The sequence below is a fragment of the Phyllopteryx taeniolatus genome, chromosome 4 (genome assembly GCF_024500385.1).
Source record: "Phyllopteryx taeniolatus isolate TA_2022b chromosome 4, UOR_Ptae_1.2, whole genome shotgun sequence".
Classification (NCBI taxonomy): domain Eukaryota; kingdom Metazoa; phylum Chordata; class Actinopteri; order Syngnathiformes; family Syngnathidae; genus Phyllopteryx; species Phyllopteryx taeniolatus.
In genome coordinates, this window is record NC_084505.1 from 27025714 (window position 1) to 27053453 (window position 27740).

At 47.0% G+C, this 27740-nt stretch overlaps 1 protein-coding gene across 1 annotated transcript in view; it reads left to right on the top strand.

Moving 5' to 3' along the window:
* Positions 1 to 27740, top strand: part of ttbk1a (tau tubulin kinase 1a) — a 28649-nt gene extending 909 nt beyond the window's left edge. Inside the window, exons 2-16 of the mRNA XM_061771017.1 lie at positions 5431 to 5589; positions 6254 to 6401; positions 7293 to 7366; positions 7446 to 7586; positions 8001 to 8105; positions 9983 to 10048; positions 10126 to 10218; positions 10913 to 11038; positions 12653 to 12807; positions 12878 to 13091; positions 13155 to 13318; positions 13453 to 13799; positions 13904 to 14091; positions 25644 to 26983; positions 27139 to 27740. Coding sequence (XP_061627001.1) covers positions 5482 to 5589; positions 6254 to 6401; positions 7293 to 7366; positions 7446 to 7586; positions 8001 to 8105; positions 9983 to 10048; positions 10126 to 10218; positions 10913 to 11038; positions 12653 to 12807; positions 12878 to 13091; positions 13155 to 13318; positions 13453 to 13799; positions 13904 to 14091; positions 25644 to 26983; positions 27139 to 27529 — 3660 coding nt within the window. The 5' untranslated portion in view covers positions 5431 to 5481 and the 3' untranslated portion in view covers positions 27530 to 27740. The remainder of the gene's footprint in view (positions 1 to 5430; positions 5590 to 6253; positions 6402 to 7292; positions 7367 to 7445; positions 7587 to 8000; positions 8106 to 9982; positions 10049 to 10125; positions 10219 to 10912; positions 11039 to 12652; positions 12808 to 12877; positions 13092 to 13154; positions 13319 to 13452; positions 13800 to 13903; positions 14092 to 25643; positions 26984 to 27138) is intronic.

Below are 27740 nucleotides of genomic sequence, written 5' to 3' on the forward strand. Positions count from 1 at the left end.
GAGGAGTTAGATGATTGGCTGCTGCAAAGAGGCGAGGGTGGCCTCGAACTCGAGTGGCGTTCAAAATGACGCCTCGCTAAACAGTATCTCTTTTGAGATATCAGTGCCTTGACTTGAGAGTTTCTCGAGATCCGAGTGTTACTAGAGCTCTTTTTTTGCGTTGCGATACAAGTACAATTTGATATACTTAGTGCATTTCAGGCTCCCAGCGCGAGATGGCGGCAGCACGCTTCACATCATCCGGCCCTCATCGGTTTGACACAACTTAGTTACGTGGAGAGCAAATGTTATTGTTGTTGTGTGCGTGTGTTTTTTGTATACAGCTCTATAATGTCGAGTGCAAATTTTCATCTGAAAAAAAAACGAATGTGGGGTGTGACATTTCTCTTCATCATGATCGTTTGCGGGACTTCCTGTTTTTTCTTTTGTAAATATAATACGTGTAAAACCATATAGAACTGCTTGATGGATTTGTTTTGGCGTGTTTAAGTGAACTGAAAAATGTGAAAGATGCAGAAAAATTGGACTTTGAGGCGCAGAGCGGCGGCGGGCTGTCTTGTATTGTGAAAGGGCGTAGCGGAAGTTATCGCGTCGCTCGCTCGGTGGCTTGACGCTGGTGCCGCTGCGCTGCAGTGCGGACAAAACGCATCTGCGGTTCTGCGGTTCTGGACCGGTGCACAACTCCGCGCCTCTGCGAGGAGAACCGCGGCCCTCTGGCAGATTCCGCTTCCGGTCCACGCGGACTCGGACCAGGATCGGGAGCGGGACTGCGTCTTTTTAAGTGGCGAGGAGGCCGCGCGTGCACCTTCACGCGGAGCCGTGGGGTTCGGCTCGTGAGGACGGGACCGATTTCCCGATGAAGAGTCCCAAGAGGCGGAAGAGGAGGAGCGCCAGGTAGGTAGAGAATGGCACTGGACCGGACCGGACCGGGCCGGGCCGGGCGGTGCCGGTCAACGGGATGTTTCATTCATGAGCCGGGTCAGGCCGGGTTACATTTATTGAGCGGTGGATGCGAGGATGCGCATGCGCAGTGAGGCCGCATGACTGTGCAGTGCGGACATTTAACCATAGACAGCAAATATTCATCGGAAAGAGGAATGCGCTCTCTACACTGGATGGCTGAGGCTGTGTTTTCACGTCGTGTCCAAAATAGTTCACTACAAAAATGATACAGTATGTAGGACACTCAAAATCTTCTGCTCATTGAGCTAACTAGGCAAATATTACTAACAGCTAATTAGCTCTCACACAGCTAATAGGGCTAACATGCTAATGGACGTTTTAGACACGCTAACACAGAAAGATTGTTCAAATCAATCGTAAACGACGATCCGTTCCAGAGGCCAAACATGAAGAATTAAAATTTCACAGTTTTGACACGCAGAACCCCAACCACATAAAGATTGTGTTCCGCCGCCGATCTCGAATCGAGTCCTCGGAGACCCGACGCAAACGTGAAACACTACCGGAAAGTTGTGCTGATGTTTTCCGAGGGTTGCCCAAGGCAGGGGCGTTTCTAGACCCCCTAGGGGCCCCAGGCTGGAAGGTCCGTGTACCCCCTCCCCCCCAAAAAACAAACAGGAACATGACTAAGCAAAGATGGATTGTAATAAATAACTGACTTATACAATGAATAAGAAATAGTAACAAAACTGAAATCCTAAAGTCAAGTGTATCTGATGTGTGGATGTACGCGCGGCGCATGGAGCGTCCTTGAGCTGGTTTTTAGCCACGTTCTAAAAATCGGTACAACTGAGATGTTCAAAAAGAATTCAAGGCTTTAGCTCAACAATTCACTCCTAAATTCTTCTCTGTCTGCGCACGCTTCAGCACTTATCTTCGAACATATTTCACGTATTTAGAAAGAAAACAAATGTGACTTTACAGGGTCTTTAACAGAGAAACTCAATAAAGTCCTACTTTGATTTGCTTGCTGTTGTCCTTGTCAAAAAAACTTGAACAAAGCACCTTGAGGAAGAAAAAGAAAGAAAGGAAAAGTGCAGAGATTACTACATTTGGTGAGCTCGCTTGAATAAGTTCATGCAAGTTTGTTTACGAAATTGGTTGTGCCCACTAAAACAATGAAATCTGTATGGAATAATTAATCAACGGACATTTGCAGTAACAACTTCATGTTACCATTTTATACAATGTAACATTTAGCCTCGACCAAAAATGTCAAGGAGATCTATACAATAAACTCTTTCTACGCCAAACACAAATTATTCCTGGCAGTTTGGACAGACCGACCTGACAGCAGAATGGAGGTCCTTAATGATTTTGCATTTGACAACAAACGTATTACCGTATTCTGCTCATGGGAGAAATGATCTGTGGCCGCAGACGACTAACTAATTGCAGGTTGGTTAATAACGGCAGATAATGTACGTGTGAACAAATTCAAATTGATGCGCGGTATATTGTTTTGTGTCAACTTGTTAGCCGGTCTGCTGTTCCCCTAATGTTAGCTTGACTGGGACAAAGCGGCCTCACTACTTTTCTCATGTAACAGATACACATTCATACTTACCACATCTCCTTTTTTTTCTTTTCGTCATCCTCTTTTTACATATTTATTTATTTTTTGCTTGCCCTATTCGATAAGTTCGCCTCATTTCTGTGTTGTGTTGTTGACGCCATTTCCAACAAGCCTGCCAGTAGGGGGCGCAATTAGAGAGTGCCCCTCCGCCCAACGTGTCATCGCAAAGTCTGTTGAGTCGTGTCGCGTCGTTGATGTGGACCAATCTAAGCCGTGCGTCAGAGGTGGGGCCCACCGGCCTGCGATGCTTGTCAAAGAGTCCCTTTGTGTGGGTTGCTAACAGCCACAATTGGTCGTTGCACTGTTAAAGCAGTTGGGAATTCACCTTTTGTTGCCGTTACAAGAGTATCCCTCCTCGCTTGCGAAATTGGGACAAAAACAGCCCGATGATCATTTTGTGTGTAGCGGGCCTTAGCTAATGGCAATCATTGAGCTTATGCAGCAAAAAAAGGGAACACAGTATATACAAATTCATGTTACGCTAGTCCTCGTGACTTATTTTACAGCATTGAACAGCACGCTAGGCTGGCTAGCCTCTGATATAGCTAGCATAGCTCACCGCAATCGTTTCTACTCCCCTTAACACCATGTTTGAGGTTCTAGCAAGTTAAGACGATGTTAGTTTTATGTGCGCTAACTCCACGCGCACGTGTTTGCTATGATGTAAAGACGACGTTTACAGAGCTAGCTCCCGATTCTCCCGATGGTCACGGTCCTCAAGCTCCGCCCCCTGTGATGTCACATGCAGGTGGGCGGGCTCTGGTTAACTGCCATCTGTTTGGCTCGTAGGCCGTCCGAGGAGTTGTTGTAAGCCGGAGCTCAGAACGATGGTGAGCTCAGAATGTGAGCGGGAATGATGCTAACTAGCTAACTGGCTTCTGGCACAGCACGACCCCACCCCCTCTCCCGGCCCCGCCCTCCTCTGCCCGAGTAGGCCAAAGTGGAAAGTGTCACGACCACAGAGTTCCTCCACGGTATTGTCTGTTGTTGCCATGCTAAGCTAAGCTAGGATGCAAACTATTTTACTTTTACATCAAATGTTCATCGAAGATGTGACTTATTTTTCAGCATTCATTTAGCTAATCGATCTCAATAAACAGCAAATTGAGCTAATAGAGCCGGCGCGGCTAAAACAAGTCACAGCTAATCGAGCTGAACACTAAGATGTATGGGATGCAGCTCACTGCTATCATTCTTTACTTTATTGCTAATTCAACTCAATTAACTGCGCTTATAGAGCTAACGTGGCTAATTGAGGTAACACAGCTAATTGAGCTAACGCGGATAATACACCCACCGCCCAACCCCACTCTCCTCTGCCCCCCGTAGGCCAGAGTGGGAAGTGTTACGGCCAGAGAGTTCCTCCACGGGATCTTTCGACGTCGCCATGTACAAGTGCAAACGCACGCACAGACGCAAACGTGCACAAACCTAGAATCATACACGCACACTTGCCAGTCTATCTATTGTGCTAATGCTAACTTTTTTTTCTATACCAAGTGTTCATGTAAGAAATGCCTTTTTTTTTTTTTTTTTATTCTTGTTTTGAGGAAGGAAGCTCTGTGGTCCCGCCCCTCTGCCCCGATCGGTCCATCTGGTCTGCGCAGATGCAGAGAAGCCCCTTCCCTCCCCTGTGGTCACAGGCGCTCTAATTGGACGCTCGGCCTGCATGTGACACCGCCTGCACGGCCGCATGCTTGAGGACTTGATGTGTAACTAAAAGGCCGCCCGGTGCGCTCCTCCCTTCCTGCGGGGGGCCACGTGTTTACGGACTTTCAATTCTCTCTGCGTGGAATTGAAAGCGAGAATGTTTCGCGCCCCCGTCAGACTGACGTTCATCACTGCGAACGTTGATGTTTCCTTGTCGAACAGGATGGACGCTCACCCTTCAAACCCCAACGAGCCAAGGGATGCGAGGACCCGCTCATCGCTGCTTGCAGCTCGAGTTATTATTATTAGAATTAGTTGTATGATTACAGTCAATCCGAGCTAAGTGCAAGTAACTAAGTACAGACGACTCCACTTACGAGCGCCCCGTCAATTCATGTCAGTGGGGTAAATTGATCGGACCTAACGAGTAAATTGAGTGACGAAACGAATTGAACTCATAAGACACGGTACAGTTGGCGTATCGTGCTTGACGGTATCACAGATTCTTAAATCGGACATACTTTCATCTCGTTTCGTATTGCTGATTTTTTTGCTATGTCTGGGACGTCGCAATTTTAATGCGGCTAACTGTTAGCCAGCTAACGGCAAGCTAAACGTACACTCACATTGGCCGACACCCATGTCACTCATCCGGCTAAGTCACGCCAATAAAGCAACACGCAGTCAAAAGTCAAAGATACTACAGTGTAGAACATGAGGATGCTGAACCCCAAGTGGGCAAAAAGAATACCTGCACCTCACATGCATATTTTGTACTCGTATTTTACCTGACGCTTTAAATTATAAAAAAAAAAAATCAGTTTTTTTTCCCCTGAAAAAAAAATAAAAATAAACACGAATAAGCGTAAACTGCAAATAATTGAGGCTCAACATAATTACCATGGAATTTTTTGGGGGGGATTGAGAAAAATACTGTGAATGAAGGGGAACAGTTTCCCCCCAAAAAAATCAGCGACGAGGTGAATCTTTCAATGCAAAACCACAAATACGCGGAGAATTTTCCGTGGCGCGGGACGTCGACGATTGGCGATTTTTTTATTCGATTTTTTTTGCTGTCAGCTCGCTCGGGTTGACTGTAGTAGGTTTCTGATTTGCCGCCTTTACTGCAACTTAAGTGCACGCCACGCCCCCGGCCACGCCCCGAGCCCACAGCCTGCTAAAGTTCTCACGGTAGTTCGCGTCCGCGGCTAACACAGCGCCTTTCCCCGCCCGCCCCGCAGATCAATGGCTCGTTCAAGCTGGGAGCTGCTCGTGTTCTTCATGGATTGCAGATGCAGTGCCTAGGCCCCGCCCACCAGGACAACGCCAACATGAACGGCGCCGCCGAGCAGGCCGACATCCTGCCGCCAAACCAGATGGTCAAGGACAGGTGGAAAGTGGTCAGTCGCACGCACATTTACCGACACGCCCATACACACATGCACGCACATGCAAGCACGCACACACAAACACACACGGAGAAACACACAAACACATGCACAAATATACACCTTACAAACACAAACAAACATGCAAACACAAACACACATACACAGACACACATACAAACAAGCACAAACAGACACGCAAACACAATCACTCAAATTCAAAGCACAACAACACACACACTGTTGCATTCAAACAAACGTACACACAGACACTCCCAAACACCACACACATTTCTTCTTCTTCTACGCTTGTTGCGTAATACAGTTGCTGTCTCAGCCAATCACGTGGCATCAAGGCAGCCCCTGGCGGGTTTGCGCTTGGCTGATCAATTTCCTGTCGCTAACTCAGCTGCACAACCACAGCACTACAACTACACACACACACACACGCTAATATCCACACACAAACATGCATTCACACACGCACATACAAAGATATACGCAAGCACAAATAGGCATGCACACGCGTACCAACACACTCCAAATGTGCACACACATACACACACATGCATACACAAACACACCCCTAAACAAAAACACACACACATTCATACACAAACACACATAAAACTACATAAAAACACACAAACACAAACCTCTACCTCCTGCGTCATAGCTGAAGAAGATCGGCGGCGGCGGTTTCGGGGAGATCTACGAGGCTCTGGACTTGCTGACCCGAGAGAACGTGGCCCTCAAGGTGGAGTCGGCCCAGCAGCCCAAACAGGTTCTCAAGATGGAGGTGGCCGTGCTCAAGAAGCTGCAGGGTAAGCGGCTGGGACGGACGGGCGCCTGCACGAACGCAAGGCACCGACGGGTGCTGACGGCGCTGTAAATCGGATCGGCAAATTGGCACCGCAGTCGTCAAATCGCGCTTCTTTCACATTAGGCCGCTGGCAAAGGTAAAAGCCTTCCTTGCACAAGAGCGCTTAGAAACAGTCATCCATGCCTTTATTACATTTCGGCTGGATGACTGTAATGCACTTGACTTTGGAGTCAGCCGGTCCTCCCGTTAGCGTCTCGAGTTGGCTCAAAATGCTGCTGCTCTCCGCCTAACCGGAGTACGTAAGAGGGAGCACAAACTGTAACTCCGGTCCTGGCCTCCCTCCATTGGCTGCCTGTGCAGTTTAGAAACCATTTGAAGATTCTTTTATTGGTTTTCCAATCTCGAAACGGTCTCGCCCTGCCTTACCTTGCTGAGCTACTCCACCCCTACGCACCTGGCCGGTGCCTTAGGTCAGCTGATCGGCTGCTGCTTGAGGTACCGATGTCTCGGCTGAAGCTCAGAGGGGATAGGGCCTTCTCCGTCGCTGGTCCCACGCTGTGGAATGACCACCAGAGAAGACCACTCACGGTCCATTTTTAAAACCCGTCTTAAAACCCATTTTTATTCTCTGGCTTTTAACCTGGCTTAAAACTCTGTTTCAGTCTTTTTATTGTTTTACTCTTTTGTGTGTGTTTTTGCGTTTGTGCGTGCGTTTGTACGCGTGTTTATGCACGTGCGTTTGTGCATGTTTCAATAAATGAAAATTGTATCTCAAGGCACCGCTGTATTTAAAAAAAAGTTTCTTACAAAACTTCAATACATTTTCTTTATTCTGTGTGTGTGTGTGTGTGTGTGTGTGTGTGCGTGCGTCTGCGCGCCCGTGTGTACACAGGTAAAAACCATGTGTGTAAGTTCATTGGCTGCGGCAGAAACGACAAATTCAACTACGTGGTGATGCAGCTTCAGGTGAGAGACTTTTATTTTGAAGTGGCGAGTGGCGCGCGTTGACACTTCCCGTTGACCGTCACTTCCTGTTGGGCGTCAGGGTCGCAATCTGGCCGACCTGCGGCGCAGTCAGCCTCGAGGGACCTTCACCATGAGCACCACGCTCAGGCTCGGCAAGCAGATCCTCGAGTCCATCGAGGCCATCCACTCCGTCGGCTTCCTGCACCGAGACATCAAACCCGTAAATGACGGCAACGCACGCACGTACACACGCGCACAACGCACACAGAAACACGTATAAACATACACACGCAAAATCAAACACAAACATATACGCACACGAATACACACAAACATGAACAAACACACACACATGCGCTTACAAAGACACACAAACACACGCGCGTAAATATGCATACACAAATGCAAATACAAACCTACACACTAATATACACGCACACAAACACAAAGTTACACGCACACAAATACGCCGCCACTCACACATATGGAGATGCAAACATACGCACTAACACACACACGAACATGCAATACAAAGGCACACAAAAACACACAAACACAAAAGCGCACACAAGTCATTGACTAATGTGCTAGCTGGCCGTTGTGAGTTTGTGATTGTTGACGTTGTGATCGGCAGTCAAACTTTGCGATGGGCCGCCTGCCGTCCACGTACAGGAAGTGCTACATGCTGGACTTCGGTCTGGCCCGCCAGTACACCAACACCACCGGGGAGGTCCGGCCGGTAAGACCGCTTCCCGTCCCCTCCTCATTTAGCGTGTTAGCATGTTAGCATACTGTCCAATCTGTGTGAGTACGCTCATTAGCATTTTTCTTATTAGCATATATGCATGTATGTATATGTATGTACAGCGTATGTTTAGCACTTCTAGTCCACTTCTAGTTAACTTTCCAGTCTGCTTCTAGTCCGCTTACCTAAATAGTCCACTTCAGTTTCAGTGCAGTTGGAGTCTAATTTGAATCTCGTTCTATCCCAGTTCTTCTCCAGTTTTTAGTTCCTTTCTATTTAACTTTTATTTTCCTTCTTGTTCTACTCCTAATTCACCCTAGTTTACTTTCCAGTCCAATTCTAAGTATACTTATAGTCCACTTCAGTTTCAGTACAGTTGTAATCTACCTGCAGTCCCGTTCTACTCCGGTTCTTGTCCAGTTTAGTCCAGTTCTAGTTCAGTTTTATTTTTCTACTAGTTGTACTGCTAGTTGACTCCGAGTTAACTTTCTAGTCCACTTCAGTTTCAGTGCTGTGTAGTCTACCTCTAGTCCCGTGCTATTCTAGTTCCTGTTCAGTTCTCCAGTATTTCACTTCTAGTTGTACTTGTAGTCCACGTCTAGTTCATCTCCGTCCAGTTGTAGTTCACTTCTAATCCACTTCAAACTGTGGTTGTTGCTTATTAGCATTATGTGTTTATTAGCATGCTCATTAGCATGCATGCAAATGATTTTTTTATTCGTATAATTCTTTTTTTTAAATACTTTTTCAAACATTTATTAGCTTTGTACATGTCTATTAGCATGATAAATGTTTTATTAGCATGTTTTGGCTAACAGTGTGTGACGTATTTCTGTTGCGTCACTTTTCCTTGTATGACTTGGTTATTATTTTTATTTTTTATGATGATTGATTATTATCATTCTCATTATTTTTGTCCTTTGTTTGATTTTTGTGTGTGTTGAGTTGTCATTTTTGTTTTTCTTCCAGTACCTTTGGGACTTATGATTTTGACGTGCATGCCTTCTTCATCACCATGGTCACCAGGGATGTGAGTGGTTTCCATAGCAACAGGGGGGAGGGGCCGCGGCTACATCACAAGTCACCAGACTGGCTTAAGTTTTTTTTTCTATTTGTTATTTCATAGAAAATTACACTTCAAACAAGCAAACAACTTTGCCTCAAGAACATCCACGCTAGTTTAATGCTAACATATACAACCCCAATTCCAATGAAGTTGCGACATTGTGTTCAACAAAGAATAACAGAATAGGACTGTTGAACATTGACTGAAGCTGAACATCGAGCAAGAATGGGAAAGAATTCCACCGACAAAGCTTCAACAATTAGTGTCCTCAGTTCCCAAACGTTTACTGAATGTTGTTAAAAGAAAACATGATGTAACACAACACAGCGGTAAACAAATCTGTGAATCTGTGAATAATTGATGCTCATTTATAGTGCCTTGAAATATTTGTTTTTCTTATTTTCCTGACAAAAATGCAAATAAGCGGGTGATGTGGAAGAAATATTGCAAATAACGGGGGATAGATTCCCCCCAAAACTGCACGAATGCAGAACCGTGAGTTTGAGGGGTCCACGGTAATATTATCGCAGCTTGCTGAGTTACTGAGAGTAGCGCTGAATCTTGTTAGTTTGTGTCCGCACAACTGTCTTATACTGCCCCCGGTGGCCGAGGCGGGCACACCAGAAGGAGCAGCACAATGAATTGAATTGCAGCCTGAAATCGCGACATTTCTTTGATTTGATTTCGCGTTGACGTCTGAGTTTTTTGGCCTTCAGTCGACGTTCTTAGAATCGTTCGTCACGTTAGCGTCATTAGTGTCTGCTTACCGATGACGTCACTTCCTTTTGTCGTTTTTTGTGTTCAGCCGAGGACGGTGGCGGGTTTCCGAGGCACGGTCCGCTATGCTTCGGTCAACGCTCACAAAAACAAGGTGACGAACGCCGAGTCGGATTTGCCGGTAAGTGGAAGACGGCTCGCCTGACGGGACGTGTGACTGTGTCTCCGTAGGAGATGGGTCGCCATGACGACCTGTGGTCACTCTTTTACATGTTGGTGGAGTTTGCCGTCGGACAGTTGCCGTGGAGAAAGATCAAAGACAAGGTGAACTGCCACTCAAACGAACTTCTAGTCCACTTCTGGTCCCTTTCAGCTTGACTTCTAGTTCGCATTTTGGCCAGATTTAGTTGAGTGCAAGTTGACTTCTCGTCTGGTTCTTCTTCAGCTCTACTTTACGTTAGTCCACTTCAACCCTTTCAGCTTCACTTCTAGTTCACATTAAGGCCAGATTTAGTTCAGTACTTTAGTCTGATTCTACTTCACTTCTAGTCTACCTCTATTTCAATTGCACTTCACTTGTAGTTCACGTAGTCCACTTCTAGTCCATTTCTGCTTCACTTTGAGTTGACATTTAGTCCAGTTTGAGTTCAGTGCCAGTTGTTTTGTAGTCCAATTGTACTTCACCTTTTGTCCACTTGTAGTGTGCATCTATTCCACTTGGAGAAAAGCGCTATATGGTAACTATCACAGTGCCCAAGCGCTTTACAAAGCCTCATACGTGTAATGCATTCGTATTACTTCTACCTCACCTCGAGGTCACTTTGAGGTCAGCTACCTTTTGTACTCCATTTTTTTTGTTCCCTTTGAGTTCACGACTAGTCCACTTGTAGTCCAGTTTTACTGCACTTTAAGTTTACTTCTAGTTCAGCAATCTTGCTTCACTTTTTAGTCCAGTTTTAGTTTAGCCTTATTCCAGTTCTGGTTGACTTCTAGCTAGTTAATTTGGTTTTCAATTTAGGAGCAAGTGGGTCAGATTAAAGAACGCTACGACCACCGCATGTTACTCAAACACATGCCGTCCGAGTTCAACGTCTTCCTCGACCACGTCCTCGCTCTCGACTACTACACCAAACCCGACTATCAGGTAACACCTGCTGTACTTGTAACATTTACCAACTGCTTTCACTGAACTACTACCAGGTACTAGTATTGCTATACTCACTATTACTATTTTACTCTCAGGTAAAAGTTACTATACACGTGGGGTAGGGAATGCGTGAAGGCACGTGGACTGCGTTCGCAATCGTTCAACATTCCCGACTCCCGAATCGCTACAAACGGATTTTCAGTTGACATTTAAAGGAACTACAGTATCTAGGTCCACTTTATCAAAATCCCTATATACCGAGAATACCTAATACTCCCTCAACGACATATTTTATGACATATTATATATGTCATAAAATTGTCCTAAAATGGCACTTTCACTTGAGGTCTGTTTTATTTTGGACATGCATATTTTCGATTAGTTTTTCTACTCTGTTGTCAAGAAATGCAATTAAATGCATTTTTCCAGAGTTAACAGTATTCCTGTCTGTGTCAATCATTTGATTCAGTTGTCCAATAAAATCCATTTAGGTTAAACGTTGCTTTTTAGGACAAACAGTTTTATATGAATATCGTAATTTCTCGTGTATAATGCACACCCATGTATAATACGCACCCCCAAAGTTGACCTCAAAATTCTGGAAAACCCTTATACCTATGTATAATGCATTTTTACAATGCATGATTTTGCTTCTACCCATATGATCAAAACATAAAGTATTATCTGTATTTTGTTAGTTTTTTTCAAATAATTATTCTGAAGTTAAGCGCTTTATTTGAACACGTAATCCTTTTTTTTTTTTATTTACTTGCTCTTATTTTGAAATTCACAGCCCTACTTTTATTTAGTAAATGAGAAAACACACAGTTGTACTCAGTTGATTACCCAAGCAGAATTTGTAAGTGGGTACAATTCTTTAAAGAAAACATGAAGGAGCAGGCGAAACACATTGAATTTCATTTTAAAGGGATTCAATTCGGTCAATCATTTCAGAAAAGCATTATCATTAAACAAAACATAACCATAAAGAAATGAAGGATGGTTGTTTTTCAGTCATCAGTCAATTCTGCCAGGATATGTAAACTTATGAGCACAACTGTACATATACGCAATCATACGTACCACCTGTCATATTGGAATGAAAGTGTAGGCTACACCTTTTTTTATAACCATTAGGTGGCGGTGGCATTTTGGAATGAAAGTGTACAGCTTTTTCATAACCACTAGATGGCGGCATACATTTATAAAATGTGAATGTTTTTTCCATTTGCTCCAGTACCGATGTATAATGCGCACTATTGAATTTTGAAAATGTTTGGGGGGGAAAAAAATGTGCATTCTATACGAGAAATTACGGTAAAATACGACGAATCGAGATGAATTAATTACAAAGCCTCTAAGTCATTAAGTATATTGTTTTAATCGGGTTGCACCCTCATATAAACAGAATTATACAAATTTGGTCGCTACTTCCTGGATTTGGTCTTTTACGGGGTGATCTGGAACGTAACCCCTGCAATCAATGAAGGATTACTCTACTACTACATTCACTAGTACACTATCAGCAACTAATGCTACACGACTAGTAGATAGCAGGTAAACTTTAGTACGCCACCCCGCCTGACTGCTGCGTGCGTGTGCGTGTGTCAGCTGCTGATGTCAGTGTTCGAGAACAGCATGAAGGAGCGAATCATCACGGAGAATGAGCCTTTTGATTGGGAGAAGGCAGGAAGTGATGTCACCATGTCCACCAGCGCCTCCACCCAACCGCAGCACAACACACGGCCCACCGCCGCTATGGTCGGGTAAGCAGAACTGCGCGGCCTCCGTATTACTTAAGCATGTCGCGTATTTCTGAACCGGGGTCGTGCGCAGGGCCATCGTGACGCCGGTGCCCGGAGACCCTCAGCGTGAGAACACGGACGACGTCCTCCAGGACGAGCACCTGAGCGACCAGGAGAACGCTCCGCCGCCGCCGGGCTGCTCGCGCGGCGAATCGCTAGTCCAACACGCCGGCGGCGGCGAGCCCGGAGAGCCCTGGGAGGACACCGACTTCAACCGCAACAGACTCAGGATCAGCTTGAACAAGGTCTGCTCGCGAGTAATGCTAAGCTAGGCTAACATCCGGAGCTAAATAGGGTCATGTCCGCAGGAGGAGGAAGTGGGCCACGCCGCCTGTCCGGTGTCGCCGGTTCGCGGCGGCGCTCCCGACTCGCCCACGGGTCAGGGGCGGCCCTCGCGATACCGCCGAGTCAATAGTCCCGAGTCAGAACGTCTGTCCGCCGCCGAGGGACGCACGGACGCCTACGGACAGAGGTGACGCAAAACCTTAGCCTTGGCTGCTAATAAAATTAGCTCTGGCCGCTCAGGAAGTTAGCTTCGGCCACTAGAGAAGTTAACTGCTTAGAGGCCAAGCTGACTTGCTAAAGCTAAAGCTGCGCGCGTTTCAGGTCCCGTATGGACATGCTGGGTTCTCCTTCCCGCCACGTGTACTCGTCGCAGCCGGCGCAGATGCTGTCGGTGGACCCCGGTTGCCGTGGCGACCGACAGGCCAGCGGCCGACAGGAAGTGTCGGCGGCGTCGGCGGACCAGGAGGCGCACAGCAACGCGTTCATACGCTCGGTGCCGCTGGCCGAGGAAGAAGACTTCGACAGCAAGGAGTGGGTGATCATCGACAAGGAGGCCGAGCTGCGAGACTTCCACCCGACCACGTCGGGCACCACCGACGACGAGCCCGAGGAGCTGCGCCCCCTTGAGGAGCCGCAGGACGAGCGCAGGAAGGGCCGCACGATGGCAAGTGAGTGCCGCGGAATCCCGCCGCTGCAAATTCTTGGCTGTGTGTGTGTGTGTTAGCATGTTAGCGCGGTCGCTCACAAATGACTCGGTTTGCGCCGCATTTAGGTGTCGATCCAGCCGTCCGTCCCAAGACGCACGGTCGCGACGCCGGCCGCGGAATGGTAACGCTAACGGAGGAGGAGGCGTCACGGAGGAGCGTCGCCGGCGCTAGCCCCGCCCACTCGCCGTGTCATTCGCTGCCGTCGGGACGACCTCGGCGCCGAGAGTCGGAGCCCAACGGGCCGCAACGGCCGGTAAGACCGCGCCGTCTGTCGGCCAATCGCGGGGGAGCTTTGGTGGCGTGCTCGCATTGTCGCACAGGAGGCAGAACTAGTTCACGTCTCCTTCACATTTAGTCTACTTGTAGTTCACTTCTAGAACAAATTTAGTGCTAGTTAAATTGTATTTCACTTTTGCTTCACATCTACAGTGTCGTGAAAAAGTAAACCTAAGAACTGGTGGGGCCATCCTCAGCTGCATCACCAAGTGCCAATGAGTGTTTCCCGACATCTCTGTGGAGATATTTTGGCCCCACTCGTTTGAGTTCAGCAAAATGGAGGATTTTCCAGCATCAACTGCCTTTTCAACTCTTTCAGTGTCATTGAGGGAATTTTGACAGATTTTTGAAGGCCAGCAGAAGAGTGCTTTTTGACGATGCAAACATGGAGACTATCAAATGAAAGATCTTTTTCCAAAATGATATATTTTTGTACAAGAGTGACTACGAATGCTTTTTGATTCAGTGTCTCCTCAAACATCTAAACAGTTCTTTTCTTCACCACCACCAACAATGAAAAAAAGTGCTTGTGATGGAAAAATTACAATCAATTTACAGTCAACAGTGTAACATTTGTACACAAACGATTTCCAGAGTATTGTCACGCCATTTCGATTTCCTGTTCCTCTAGGTTTGTGTGTGTGCAAAAGAATGTTTTATTTTTTGGACTTGTTGAGGGTGTGGCTGTCTTTCTCGCGACTGTCGTACGTTTACGCGAGCATCTGGCATTGTGTGACGGACACGACGGGTCTCCGTGCATTTTTGTTCTGCAATTTGGCCCACCGTCAGATTGCGCGTGCATAATCTGACGGGCATAAATGTTCGTCTCAGCCACGCTGTGCTGGAGCAACTCGTCTTTCTTCATGTCAGCCGGAATTATGCCCACGAGCTGTAAAAGGAATTACAAACAAGTACCATCATTAAATATAAACAACTAGATCATTTTATCATTGTGGCAGTGTGATGTGAATACTTTTTTTTGCAATGGCTCTCCCTACGGGTCGCTGGAATCCTAAAGCTTTCGAAATGGCTTTTGTAACCTTTTCCAGACCGGTAGATGTCAATCACTTTATTTCTTGACTTTTCTGGAATTTGTTTGGATCGTGTCATTTTGTTGCAGTTTTTTTTAGATCTTTTGTCTGACTTGATTTTGTCGGGACAGATTCTGTTGAAGTGATTTCTTGATGGAGCAGGTCTGGAGAGAATAACCAAAAATTGTGATTAGCCACAATTAATTCATGATTTAACAAGGGGGGTAATTACTTTACTTTACACACATACACATGTACAAGTAATGCTCCAACCAGCCAATATTCATACATAATATACATAATATTAATAATGCACGTGTTACAACAGCGTGGCTTCGTAGTAAAAGAGTGCGGGTACTACGTTGTCGTATTTTACGCTTTATAATGCGCCAATGGGAGATAGGTCTGGACTGCAGGCAGGCCAGTCTAGTACCCACACTCTTTTAGTACGAAGCCACGCTGTTGTAACACGTGCAGAATGTGGTTTGGCATTGTCTTGCTGAAATAAGCAGGGGCGTCCATGAAAAAGACGTCGCTTGGATGGCAGCATGTTTCTCCAAAACCTGTATGTACCTTTCAGCATTAATGGCGCCTTCACAGATGTGTAAGTTACCCATGCCATTGGCACTAACACAGCCCCATACCATCACAGATGCTGGCTTTTGAACTTTGCGTCCATAACAGTCCGGATGGCTCTTTTCCTCTTTGGCCCGGCGGACACGACGTCCACAATTTCCAAAAACAATTTGAAATGTGGACTCATCGGACCACAGAACACTTTTCCACTTTGCGTCAGTCCATCTTAGATGAGCTCGGGCCCAGAGAAGCCGACGGCGTTTCTGGGTTTTGTTGATGAATGGCTTTTGCTTTGCATAGTAGAGTTTCAAGTTGCACTTACAGATGTAGCGCCGAACTGTATTTACTGACATTGGTTTTCTGAAGTGTCCCTGAGCCCACGTGGTGATATCCTTTACACATTGATGTCGGTTTTTGATGCAGTGCCGCCTGAGGGATCGAAGGTCACGGGCATTCAATGTTGGTTTTCGGCCTCGCCGCTTACATGCAGTGATTTCTCCAGATTCTCTGAACCTTTTGATGATATTATGGACCGTTAGATGATGAAATCCCTAAATTCCTTGCAATTGTACATTGAGGAACATTGTCCTTAAACTGTTGGACTATTTTCTCACGCATTTGTTCACGAAGAGGTTAACCTCGCCCCATCTTTGCTTGTGAATGACTGAGCAATTCACGGAAGCTCCTTTTATACTCAATCATGGCACCCACCTGTTCCCAATTCGCCTGTTCACCTGTGGGATGTTCCAAACAGGTGTTTGATGAGCATTCCTCAACTTTCTCCGTGTTTTTGCCACCTGTCCCAGCTTTTTGGGAACGTGTTGCAGCCATCAAATTCTAAGTTTATGATTATTTGCTAAAAACAAAAAAGTTGATCAGTTTGAACATGAAATATCTTGTCCTTGTCGTATATTCGATGAAATATAGGTTGAACATGATTTTCAAATCATGGTATTTTGTTTTTATTTGTTTAACACAACGTCCAACTTCATTGGAATTGGGGTTGAATATGCATACGGTGGGGGAAGTGAGCATTCGGTACGGTGTGGAGTGGGGGGGTGCAATTAAGAGAAAAAGAAGTACCAAAGAGTATGATAAGTAAAAAGAAAATAAGGCAAATAACCCGTCAGTGAGTGGAGGGTGCAATAGGACGTGCACAATTCCCCCTCCCCCCGAAACAAATTACAACCCGTTTTTTTCTGCAATATATACCAAATATTACAGCATACTTGAAAGGAATACTCATCTGGAGCTAAGGGGTTGACTTTGGAATCGCGGAACATTTGACGTCTATGTATAGGTTGTCCACAATCAGTGAGGCGCGATTTCCTTGTTGCCAGTAATTTTTCATTAGAAGATACAAGAGTTTGCATCGCTCGTTGATTTTGCGTGGAAACTGCTCATTCATCCCAAACTGTGTACCCTTCACCTCCCGTCCTTTTGACTTTACAAAGACTTTCTGCTGGAAATGTTCGAATTTGGCGACGATCGGACGGGGATGACTCCCTCCTAGCCTGTGTACTCGGTGGAAGGTGACGTTAGCGAGCGTATCCTTGGGGATTTTCAGTGCTGTCGACATGAGGTTTTTAAATTGAGCCTCTGGATTTTCAGGTGTAAAGATGTTATCCCGCATGCTTCTTGGCTGTAAGTCCAGCATTGCTTGTTTTTTTTTTTTTGGTTTTCTTTCTTGAGAATTTCTACCTGCGTTGTCATCGCTTTCTGAAGTTCGACATTGTCTTCTTTTAGCTCTTTGAATTGTTGGTGTGTAAACTCCAAGCTGGTTTTGAGCTCCTTAATCTCCTGGTGTAATAGATTGAGAAGTGATAGCTTCTTGTCAATGGAGGAGAGGTCTTGATTATGGGTGTCGGGAGAGCAAAGTTGCTATCATCGGGCAGGAGGCGGGGTACACCCTGAACTGGTCGCCAGCCAATCGCAGGGCACATACAAACAAACAACCATTCGCACTCACATTCACACCTACGGGCAATTTAGAGTCTCCAATTCATGCATGTTTTTGGGATATGGGAGGAAACCGGAGTGCCCGGAGAAAACCCACGCAGGCACGGGGAGAACATGCAAACTCCACACAGGCGGGGCCGGGGATGGAACCCCGGTCCTCAGAACTGTGAGGCCACTGTGCTGCCCACGTTCACCTGTTCAAACAATTATAGGCAAGTAAAAACACAATGGGAATGTCCAGTCATCATAGCGCTCAGGAAGGAGACGCGTTCTATGACCATGCTTTGCTCCCAAATGTGCACGTCAAGCCAAGAACAAAAGCAAAAGTCCTGAAGATGCTGGCTGGAGCTGGTGTGAAGAGTGTGTCATAATCCACAGTGAAACCAGTTCTGTACCTAGATGCGCTGAAAGGCCACTCTGCCAGGATGAAGCTATTACTCCAAAAAAGTTTGCAAATGCGCACAGGGACAAAGACCTTCATTTTTGGAGACATGTCCTGCAGTCTGGCCAAACTCAAATGGAACTGTTAAGCTTGCAAGCCTGAGAACACCATCCCAGCTGTGAAATACAAGGCTGGCAGCATCATGTTGTGGTTTTTTTTTGTTGCAGGCGGAACTGGTGCACTTGACAAAATAGATGGCATCATGAGGAAAGAACATGAAGTGGAAATACTGTAGGGACATCTCAAGACTTCAGCCGGGATGCTAGGGCGCTAATGGGTCTTCCAAATGGACAATGATCGAAGCAGACTGCCAAACTGCTGACAAAGTGGCTTCAGGGTAACAAAATCAGTGTTTTGGAGTGGCCCTGATCACACAAAAATTTGATGGGCAGACCTCAAAAGTCCGGTCAGGAGGAATGGGCCAAAATTCCTGCCAACTTTTATGAGACGCATTTGAACAGTACCATACATATGCAAGGCAGTGGTACCAAATACCCACGAAACATATGTAAACCTCTGACTATGAAGAAAGTCATGAAAGAAGAAGAATCCTTCTCTCATTATTCTGGCATTTAACAAATAGAAATAATTTTTGTTAGCCAGGTGACCCTAAAACATAATTGTTTTAGTCTGATTTTATGTTAGACGGTGAGAAAATAAGTATTTTATATCGTGTATGAAAACTTTCTGCTTTCAACTGTAACAGATAGCCAAATTAGCATATTGACTACTATCCAGTTGTGCTAACAGATAGCGACATTAGCGTAGCATGTTTACTAATTGTATCCAGTTGTTATACTAGCTGATAGCCACATTAACATCTTGACATAACTCCAGGGGTTGTATTAGCAGATAGCCACGTTAGGATGTTTACTTCTCGTGTCCAACTGCATTGCAAAGGAGAACAAAGAAAAGTCTAGGCCCGGGTTTCGCCTCTTGACTGTTCAAACCTCTGTTACCCGGTTGTTTTATTCTGGTCGAGGTGATTTTTCAATGATTAGGCCGGATGAAAAGCTTAACAATTTAGTGGACAATACAAAGGCAAACAATAAGGTTGGTGAAGGTTCAGGACTGGGCTCTCGCGCATGTGGCTCATAACAGCGTCCGTAGCAAAGAGACCGCGGATGCTTTCGCTGTAGTCTTTTGTGGCCAAAGACTGCTTCCTCTCGTGACGTCGTGCGGTCTCGGACCGATCCTAACTTCGTCTTGGTGTCCGGGTGCGTTTGGAAACTCGGTCTGACGCTCTCACCTCGCCCTGAGATTGCGGTACTCAGAGACAGAGCGCGCTCCATTTTCTGTAACTTTACTAATTGATTGTGTCGGCTGTCGGCAGGGATACCACAGGACCGCCGCCATATTGAATGTGTCAGTTCTGCTCGTATCGAAGGACGCACTCCAACAACTCTCCGAGTTACCGAAGGTTCCGGGGGGCAGAGAGCGCCCCTGGAGTGAATTTCCCAACGCACCCTATGTTGATATTGTGTGCGTTTGTTGTGTCGGTGCGACTGAGTGTTACGCAGCTATATGTTTATAAGCCGATCTGGGTGTGTATCTGTAATGGGATGTATCAAACAAAAGGATATGCAATGTTGCTTATAGAAGCGTGCAGCCACTCATTTCAAGTTGTGTTAGCAAACGTTGACGTTTTCATACGTGATGACGTCCCGCGACACGTTAGTGTGTTTAGTACGATCCAACTGCTAGCATGTTAGCGTATAGAATAAAGGTACAGTGGACTGCCGCTATTACAATCAGTACCACACACACGTACACAAATACACACACACACTTAATAACACCCAAACACACACGCATATATACACAATAACACATACACACACTCAAATACATACACACAAATACACTAAACTGCACTCACACAAAGTCACTCACACACACACACTAGCAAACACATACATTAACACACACACGTATGCAAAAAAAATCAACTCACATGCCCTCTCAGACAAAGTCACTCACTCACACACAAACACACACACACACACATACACCTGCAAACACGAACAAATACCTACACCCCCCCCCCACACACACACAAAAACTCACACGCACACACATACATGCACACAAACCCACAAACACACACAAAATTGTGTGTTTTTGTTGTGATTTGGTGGAGCGCCGTTTGCGTTTGTGCAAACACGACGAGGTCGAGCAGCCGAAACAAGACGAGGAGGAAAAAAGGAAGTTTTGAGGGTAAGCACAGTTTAGGATAAATAGTCTTCCTCTTCCACTTCCTCTACCTCATCTGGTCCTCTCCTTGTCTGTGTCTTTCTCGTCGTCTTCTTCGTTGGTTTCTTTCTGCTTGAATGGTAGACCGTACGATAGCGAGTGTCCAGTTGATTTGCCAGCAGTTAGCAACGTTAGCATGTTTTATATTTCTAGCCAGTCATTGTGCTAGCATATAAGCTCACTACTAGCATGTCTACTAGAGATGGGCGAGTGCCGATACGGGTCTTATTTCAAGGTATCGTGTACTCGTAAAGGCTGCCGATACCAGCCACCGACGCAAAAAAACCTGATTAGGTTTATGGATTTCAGTTGGGGAATCAAACCTGCTTTATGGTTTTAAACAAGAGTTTGGGTGTTAAGACTGTGTTAGGGTTTCAAAGTAGGGTGTTAAACATGGATTAGGGTTTCAAATTAGGGTTTTAAAACCGAGTTAGGGTTTTAAAGTAGGGTATTAAGCCTGGGTTAGGGTTTTAAACCAGGATTAGGGTTTCAAACAAGAGTTTTGTTTCAAATTAGGGTTTTAAGACTAAACTAGTGTTTCAAAGTAGGTTATTAAACCTTGGTTAGGATTTTAAACATGGATTAGGGTTTCAAATTAGGGTTTGTAGGCAGGGTTAGTGTTTCAAAGTCGGGTTTGACGCATCGGCAAATCATCGCGTGTCAGAATGAAAGAGATTCACAATTATCTGTCATTATGTTCATTGAAATCAAAAGTATCACCAAAAGTACTAGTAACTCGTGGTATTGGTACTTGGTACTCGGTATCGGTGACTAGAGGGCGCCAACACGCTAGCCGCGCGAGTAGTCGCTAACGTGAAGCTAACGGTAGAGACAGGCTCCGTCCCCCCTTGTCACCCCTCAACCAATCAGCCGAAAGGCTTCCAATCAGCCGTGTGCCACCTGATTGGCTCGGGGAGGGGAGGGGGAGGAGCCGAGGACAGGAAGCCACGTCATGGCGTTTATTGCTTTTAAAAAGAAAAAGGCTTCCGCCGGCTAACCTCCTCCCCCTCTCTCTGTGATTGGTCTGTTTGCAGCCGGACGAGGACCGCCCCCAGCCGCGGCCCAATCAGCTGAGGCGCTTGGCCTCCTACGTCTTCTCGTCGTCCACCCTGGAGACAGAGCACTACCCCCACGGGGGGGGCGCCGCCTTCATCCAGAGGAGCCGCTCGGCCGAGAGCAGTCCCGCTCACGCCGCCGCCGCCGGGTGGAGGCGGCGGCACGGCGTGGGCGTGGGCGGGCTGGGCGGCGGCGGCACGCTGCCCGCCCGCGCCAGCAGACACTCGGTGCTCAACGTGTCGCGCTCGCAGCTACAGCACATGCTCGCCAAACTCATGAACAAGAACAGCAGCTGAAACAAAAGCAAGAACATTCGTCACGTTTCCACACGCAAACGCATACACACAAATACTCAAACATGCACACTCAATAACACACAAACTCACACAATCACTAACGTACACACAAAAACAAACGCACTCACACACGATTATCACTCACACAGAAAACACATGCAACAACACCATCCATCCATCCATTTTCTCACGCTTATCGGAGGTGGGATCCGCTGGGGCAGCAGCTTGAGCAGGGAAGCCGTGACGTCCCTCTCCCCAGCCACTTCGTCCGGTCCTTCCGGGGGGGATGCCGAGGCCTTCCCAGGCCAGCCGGGAGACCCAGCCTCTCCGGTGTGGCCTGGGTCGTTCGCCCGGTGGGACGTGCCCGGAACACCTCACCGGGGAGGCGTCCGGGGGGTGCATCCTAACCAGATGCCCGAGCCACCTCATCTGGCTCCTCTCAATGCGGAGGAGCAGCGGCTCGACTCCGAGGCCCTCCCGGACGACCGAGCTTCTCACCTGTTCTCGAAGGGAGAGCCCCGACACATTGCGGAGGAAACTAATTTCGGCCGCTCGTATCTGGGATCTTGTTCTATGGTCACGACCCACAGCATGTGACCGTAGGTGAGGCTAGGAGTCCCGCAGGCCAAGAAGGCCCGAGAGGACTCCTTCTTCAGCTTGACGGCATCCATCACCGCTGGTGTCCACCAACGCGTTTGGAGATTGCTGCCACGACAGGCACAGACACCCTTACGGCCGCAACTCCGGTCGGCCGCCTCAACAATGGAGGTGCGCAACATCGTCCACTCAATGTCCCCCGCCTTCCCTGGGACATGGGCGAAGTTCTGCTGGAGGTGGGAGTTGAAACATCTTCTGACAGGGGATTCTCCCAGACATTCCCAGCAGAACCTCACAATAAGTTTGGGCCTGCCAGGTCAGACCGGCATCTTCCCCCGCCATTGGAGCGATGGCAATACACCACCGGGCGGTGATGGGTTAACAGCTCTGCTGCCCTGTCACCCGAGAGTCAAAGTCTCACGCTGCACCCGACCCCCTCGGCCCCTCCCACAGGCGGTGAGCCCACGGGAAGGGGGACCCACCTTGACTCTCTGGGCCCTGCGCGTGCTCGCCACCGAGCCCCACCTCCGGGCCTGGCTCCAAAGGCGCCCCGCTCAGAGACACACACACAAATACATAAACGAGTGCACAAAAGCGCATTCACACTTGCGCTCGCAGACTCACTGACATAGACAAACACACATGCATACACTAACACAAGATCACTAACACACACAAACACACACTCAAACACATTTACAAATACACTGTCTTACACACTTTCACACACACACACACACACACACACACACACACACAGAGTGCGACAGAAGCCGGTGCTGACGACGCAATAAATTTGTTCTGCAAATGTGTTGCACAAGCTCAACGCTCAGACAGGAAGTTCTTCTGAGGAACAGGAAGTGGACTTTGTGGAGTCTTCCTGTAGGTGGCGCTACCTTTTTTAAATCACTGAACACACCAAGTGACAAAAACAACAAAACACATTTCCGGATGTATGCAAAGGACAAACTCACACTACGTTTTTCACCTCTTTGCTGATTGTAGTGAAAATACTTTTTTTTACACCTTTATTTTCATTTTGGTTTTTTAAAAATATCTTTTTTTGTATTCCTGCTTCTATCAGGAGTGATGTTACCATGTTAGCATGTTAGCATGTGGCTGCTAGCATGGTTGTAGGAGACTACGGTCAGAGGGTGGCTAATGCTAATGCTAGTCTGTGTGAGATTGAGTGTGTGTGTGTTTGCTGTTTTGTCGCTTTGTCACTGCTGCACTTTATCGCCGTCGTCATCCACACGGACGCAATAATGCTACATCGTTGGCTTAGCATGTCACGCGACTGTTCGAGCTCCTCGTCATTCAGTGATTGGTTGCTGGAAAAGGGGGCGGGGCTTTTATATTTCACAAAACATCCAAAAACGATTTTTTTTTTTTACACATCTTTAAGGGCTAAACTCAGTGAATATGCACCACTTCCTGTTTGCGTTCACGCTGCTAACGTAGAATGTATAAGCTAAATTAGGCTAGCTGCTAAGTTTATGTTGTGCGCACAAGCCCACGCTCCATATGGCAGAGGCGGAGTCACGTGATACTCAGATGTGGTTAGCGCGCTGCCAGTTTGCTGGTAGGGCTTGGAAGTGCTTCCATGAGACCGAAAACATGTGACGCCTTTCGGTTCGATGCCGGGTTGGCATTCGGCTGTTAACGTGGTGAAAGTTAGCAACATTTCGCAAAGTGCGTTAATCATAAAATGTGACATCGCTAAAAGTATTCAAAGGTACCTCAAGTCGAGCAATGAATGAGCTGATGTTAGTGTGAGTGCTGCGTGCGTCATTTTTACCTCATAAATCCGATCATTTCATTTTGATCAACTGCTTTTTTGTTTCATATTTTGGATTATTTGGGGATCACAGGGTGACGAGTTAAAAGTAACACGCGCCTTTGCGCTACTCGAGAACAAGGAGGAAGTTAAAAAACAACCGTTACATACAGGACGCTGTGAGCTAGAAGGTCATGTTGCTAGCTAACCGATTTATCTCTTGTCAATGAGAGTTAACATTCATTCGCATTCGTTAGCTGAGCACTGTAACCAATCGTTTTTCCACTTGGAAGTTTTCAAGCCAACGTAGCGTCGAAATAAAATAATTCATCGGAACAATTTTTATCCCCTATGTCATAGAAGTATGTATCTATACATGTAAGTATATATATATATATATATATATATATATATATATACACACACACACACGTGTATATATATACACATATATATATATATATATATATATATACACACAAATATATATATACACATATATATATATATATATATATATACACGTGTATATATACACACACATATATATATATATATACACACACATATATATGTATATATATGTATATATATTATATATATATACACATATATATGTATATACGTATATATGCACGTCGACCTTGTAACTTTTGATGCGATCTTAATGTTCATTTTATTTACAAATGATATTTGTAAATAATATACAAATATTTCACATTTTCATTTGATTATGCAGAATAAAGCCTTGCCTCCTCTTTTTTAAGCTATGCTAGGCTAAAATAGCTGAATGGTTTTTTTTGCAATAAAATTTGACAACACAAAAAAAATCTTTGTTTTTCAACCAAAGTGAAGCATTAACTTTTGTACACACGCACATATTCACGTACACATGCGCACGCACACACACGTATTTATGAGCATTGTAGAAAGCAATTAACCTCTCCTAGCATGATAACGAGTGTACTTATCTTGTACATAAGTATGTAGATAAACATGTATGTACAGAAGACGTCCGGAAAATGTTTCTGAAGAAGACTCGAGAAGACTGAGATGCATTTTTGTGCCTTTTTTTATTGCCGTGTGAAGTCATCAGACAATCCTGACCAGCTCGTGTACCAACAGAATCACATTAAAAAGAAGAAGATTTTGGGGGAAAAATAAAAGTTCTTGTTATCTTTATTTGTGTTTGTGTATAAAAGTATTGTTTTGGTGCCATCCTGTGTAATTTTGTTGGCAAGGATCTATGTTGAAGTGAGTTGAGAAGCTTCATGTAGTGGTTTTCCATCCTCTTGTGGCATCTGTATGCCAGAACAAAGTTAAAGTTGGAAGTCAAGATATCACTGTATTACAGTAAGTTTGTCCAGTTTTCAAATGTGCTAATCGTATTCAGGGTCACGGGGCGGCGGCGCTTATTGGAAAAAAGGCAGATTATGCCCTTGACTGGTCGCCAGTCAAACACAGGGCACATAGAGACATAGAACCATCTACTCTCACAGCGTCACTGACTTTGTGGCTAATGCGGTTGTTTTTGCATTTTAGATGGCAACGCCCCCCTTGCTGATCCGCCTCTCGCCCGGCGCCTCCGCACCGTGCGCCCCCTCGCCACCATCGCCCGACTACCGCACCAAAGCTGACAGCGACGAGCGCGAACTCTTCCACATCCTGCCCAAGCTGCAGGCCAAGCGTGGCGACTTCCTGACGGTGATGCTGATGGGAACTCTACCGCATCGCCGCACTTTCGCCCCCACCATCGATGCCCCGCCGGAACCCGGCGGCCCCAAAGACGACGACGTGACCAAGAGCGAGTCCAACAGTGAGGGCAGTCCCAAGAGCTCCGAACACAGCCAGGACGCCGCCCCCTCCACTCTCATGGCCGAGGACCAGAGAGGCGCCAGGGAGCATCCCTCTGAGGCCGACCCAGACCTGGAGGACGCCTCCAAGACCCTGGTCCTCTTCTCCCCCGGAGACACTCGCAAGTCCCCATCTGGCGACCATGCGCTGGAGGGTGAGTTGGCCACACCTTCTGGACCGACCCCCTGCCAAGACCGCGTTCCTCTTGGAGACGTAATCCACATGGAACCCTCGGAGACAGGTCGACTGTCCCCCGCTTTCAGACTGGACATGCGGCCATCCACACCTGTTGCCCCAGCGTCGCCCCCCTTTACCAAAGTGGAGCGCACTTTTGTCCACATCGCGGAGACATCACACCTAAACGTCATGTCTTCCAACGGGCACTCTGCTAGGGAGACGGACCGGGACGTCGTGGAGGGACCGGAACCTGAGCCTCTAGCGGCTTTGGACAAGAATCTTCAAACTGAGAATGGTCCTTTGGAGCCGGTCCCAGAAGTTGTTTCACCAGAACCTAAAGATTCTCTGGACCATAAATCCTCCAATGAGGAAGCCTCTCAGATTCACAAGAAGTCAGAACCTCCAGTGACAATGAAGTCCAGAATCAGGAGCAGAATTCCTGTTCTGATCTCAGAAGAAGACTCTGAGCCGTCGTCCTCTTTGTCGGCTCGAGCTCGCCTTCAACGGCACACCAGACAGCTGGACTTGGACTTGGCCCGGGTGCTGGTCCAGAGGCAACAGTGTCGCTGGATGCGGAGGCGTGTCTGGTCTGGGACATCATCCTCATTATCCTCAGGAGACGGCGAGTATCGCAGGACATCGGAAACCTTGTCCACTGCTGGATCAGAGGAGGACACGCACACCTCGGATGAGTTTAAAAGGAACTCCGGGGTCAGGCGGGAAGACCAGCAGGACCGGCTCGGGTCCAGAAGTCGAATCCCCAGGCCAGTCGCGCCCATGAAGAGAGCTCCTGGGAAAATAGCTGCTGTTCCGTCTCCTCTGGCATCTTCAGTGTCGTCCTCCACTTCCAGGTTGGTTCTTGTTCATTGGCTTACACCAGTGGTTCGAAAACTTTTCACACCATGCACCACCTCAAAAACATTCAATACCTAAGTACAAGCGCGGGGGTTTATTGAAGTCCTTCAAAAACAAATTGCTTGTCTTTATTGTCCTTTTCTGTATGCAGGAATGCGAAGACCCAACGAAGGTCCGCAGCCGTCCCGTCGAAATCGTCATCCTCGTGTACCCGTCCGTCCGCCGCCCCCGTCCAGTCCGGTAGTCCTCGTACGCCCCTCAGAGTGCTCCTGGGGACCCGTCGCAGCCTTAGCTCCGCCCACTGCAGGACTGACAGCCCGTCCCCTCAAAGGGCGGCGCTGCCCTCCAGACCTTCACTGTCCGTCCGGGCCCCGACCGTCCCCATGCTGGCGCCCAGGAATCCGGAGGGCATGCGGCGCAGCGCCTCGCAGGAAGCCGCCGTCGCCCCGTCGTTGTCGGGACCCGCCCCCCCTGCCAGGTGGTCTCGGTCCAAAGCCGCAGTGAAGACAAACTCCAGGGAGAAGTCCGCGCCCGCTAGATAATACAAAGAAAGTCACACGAGATCCACCTGTACTTCCTGTTTGGTCTGCAGACTTCCTGAACCTCCTAAAGGGACTTCCGGAGTCTGAGAGTCCGGCACCCTGCGTGGACTCGAGTTGTTGATCTGGACACTGTCTCGGCATGCTTCAATCCTCATGAATGCTGTAAATAATCGTCATAGTCATCTCATTATTAATCAATTTATCTTCAGCA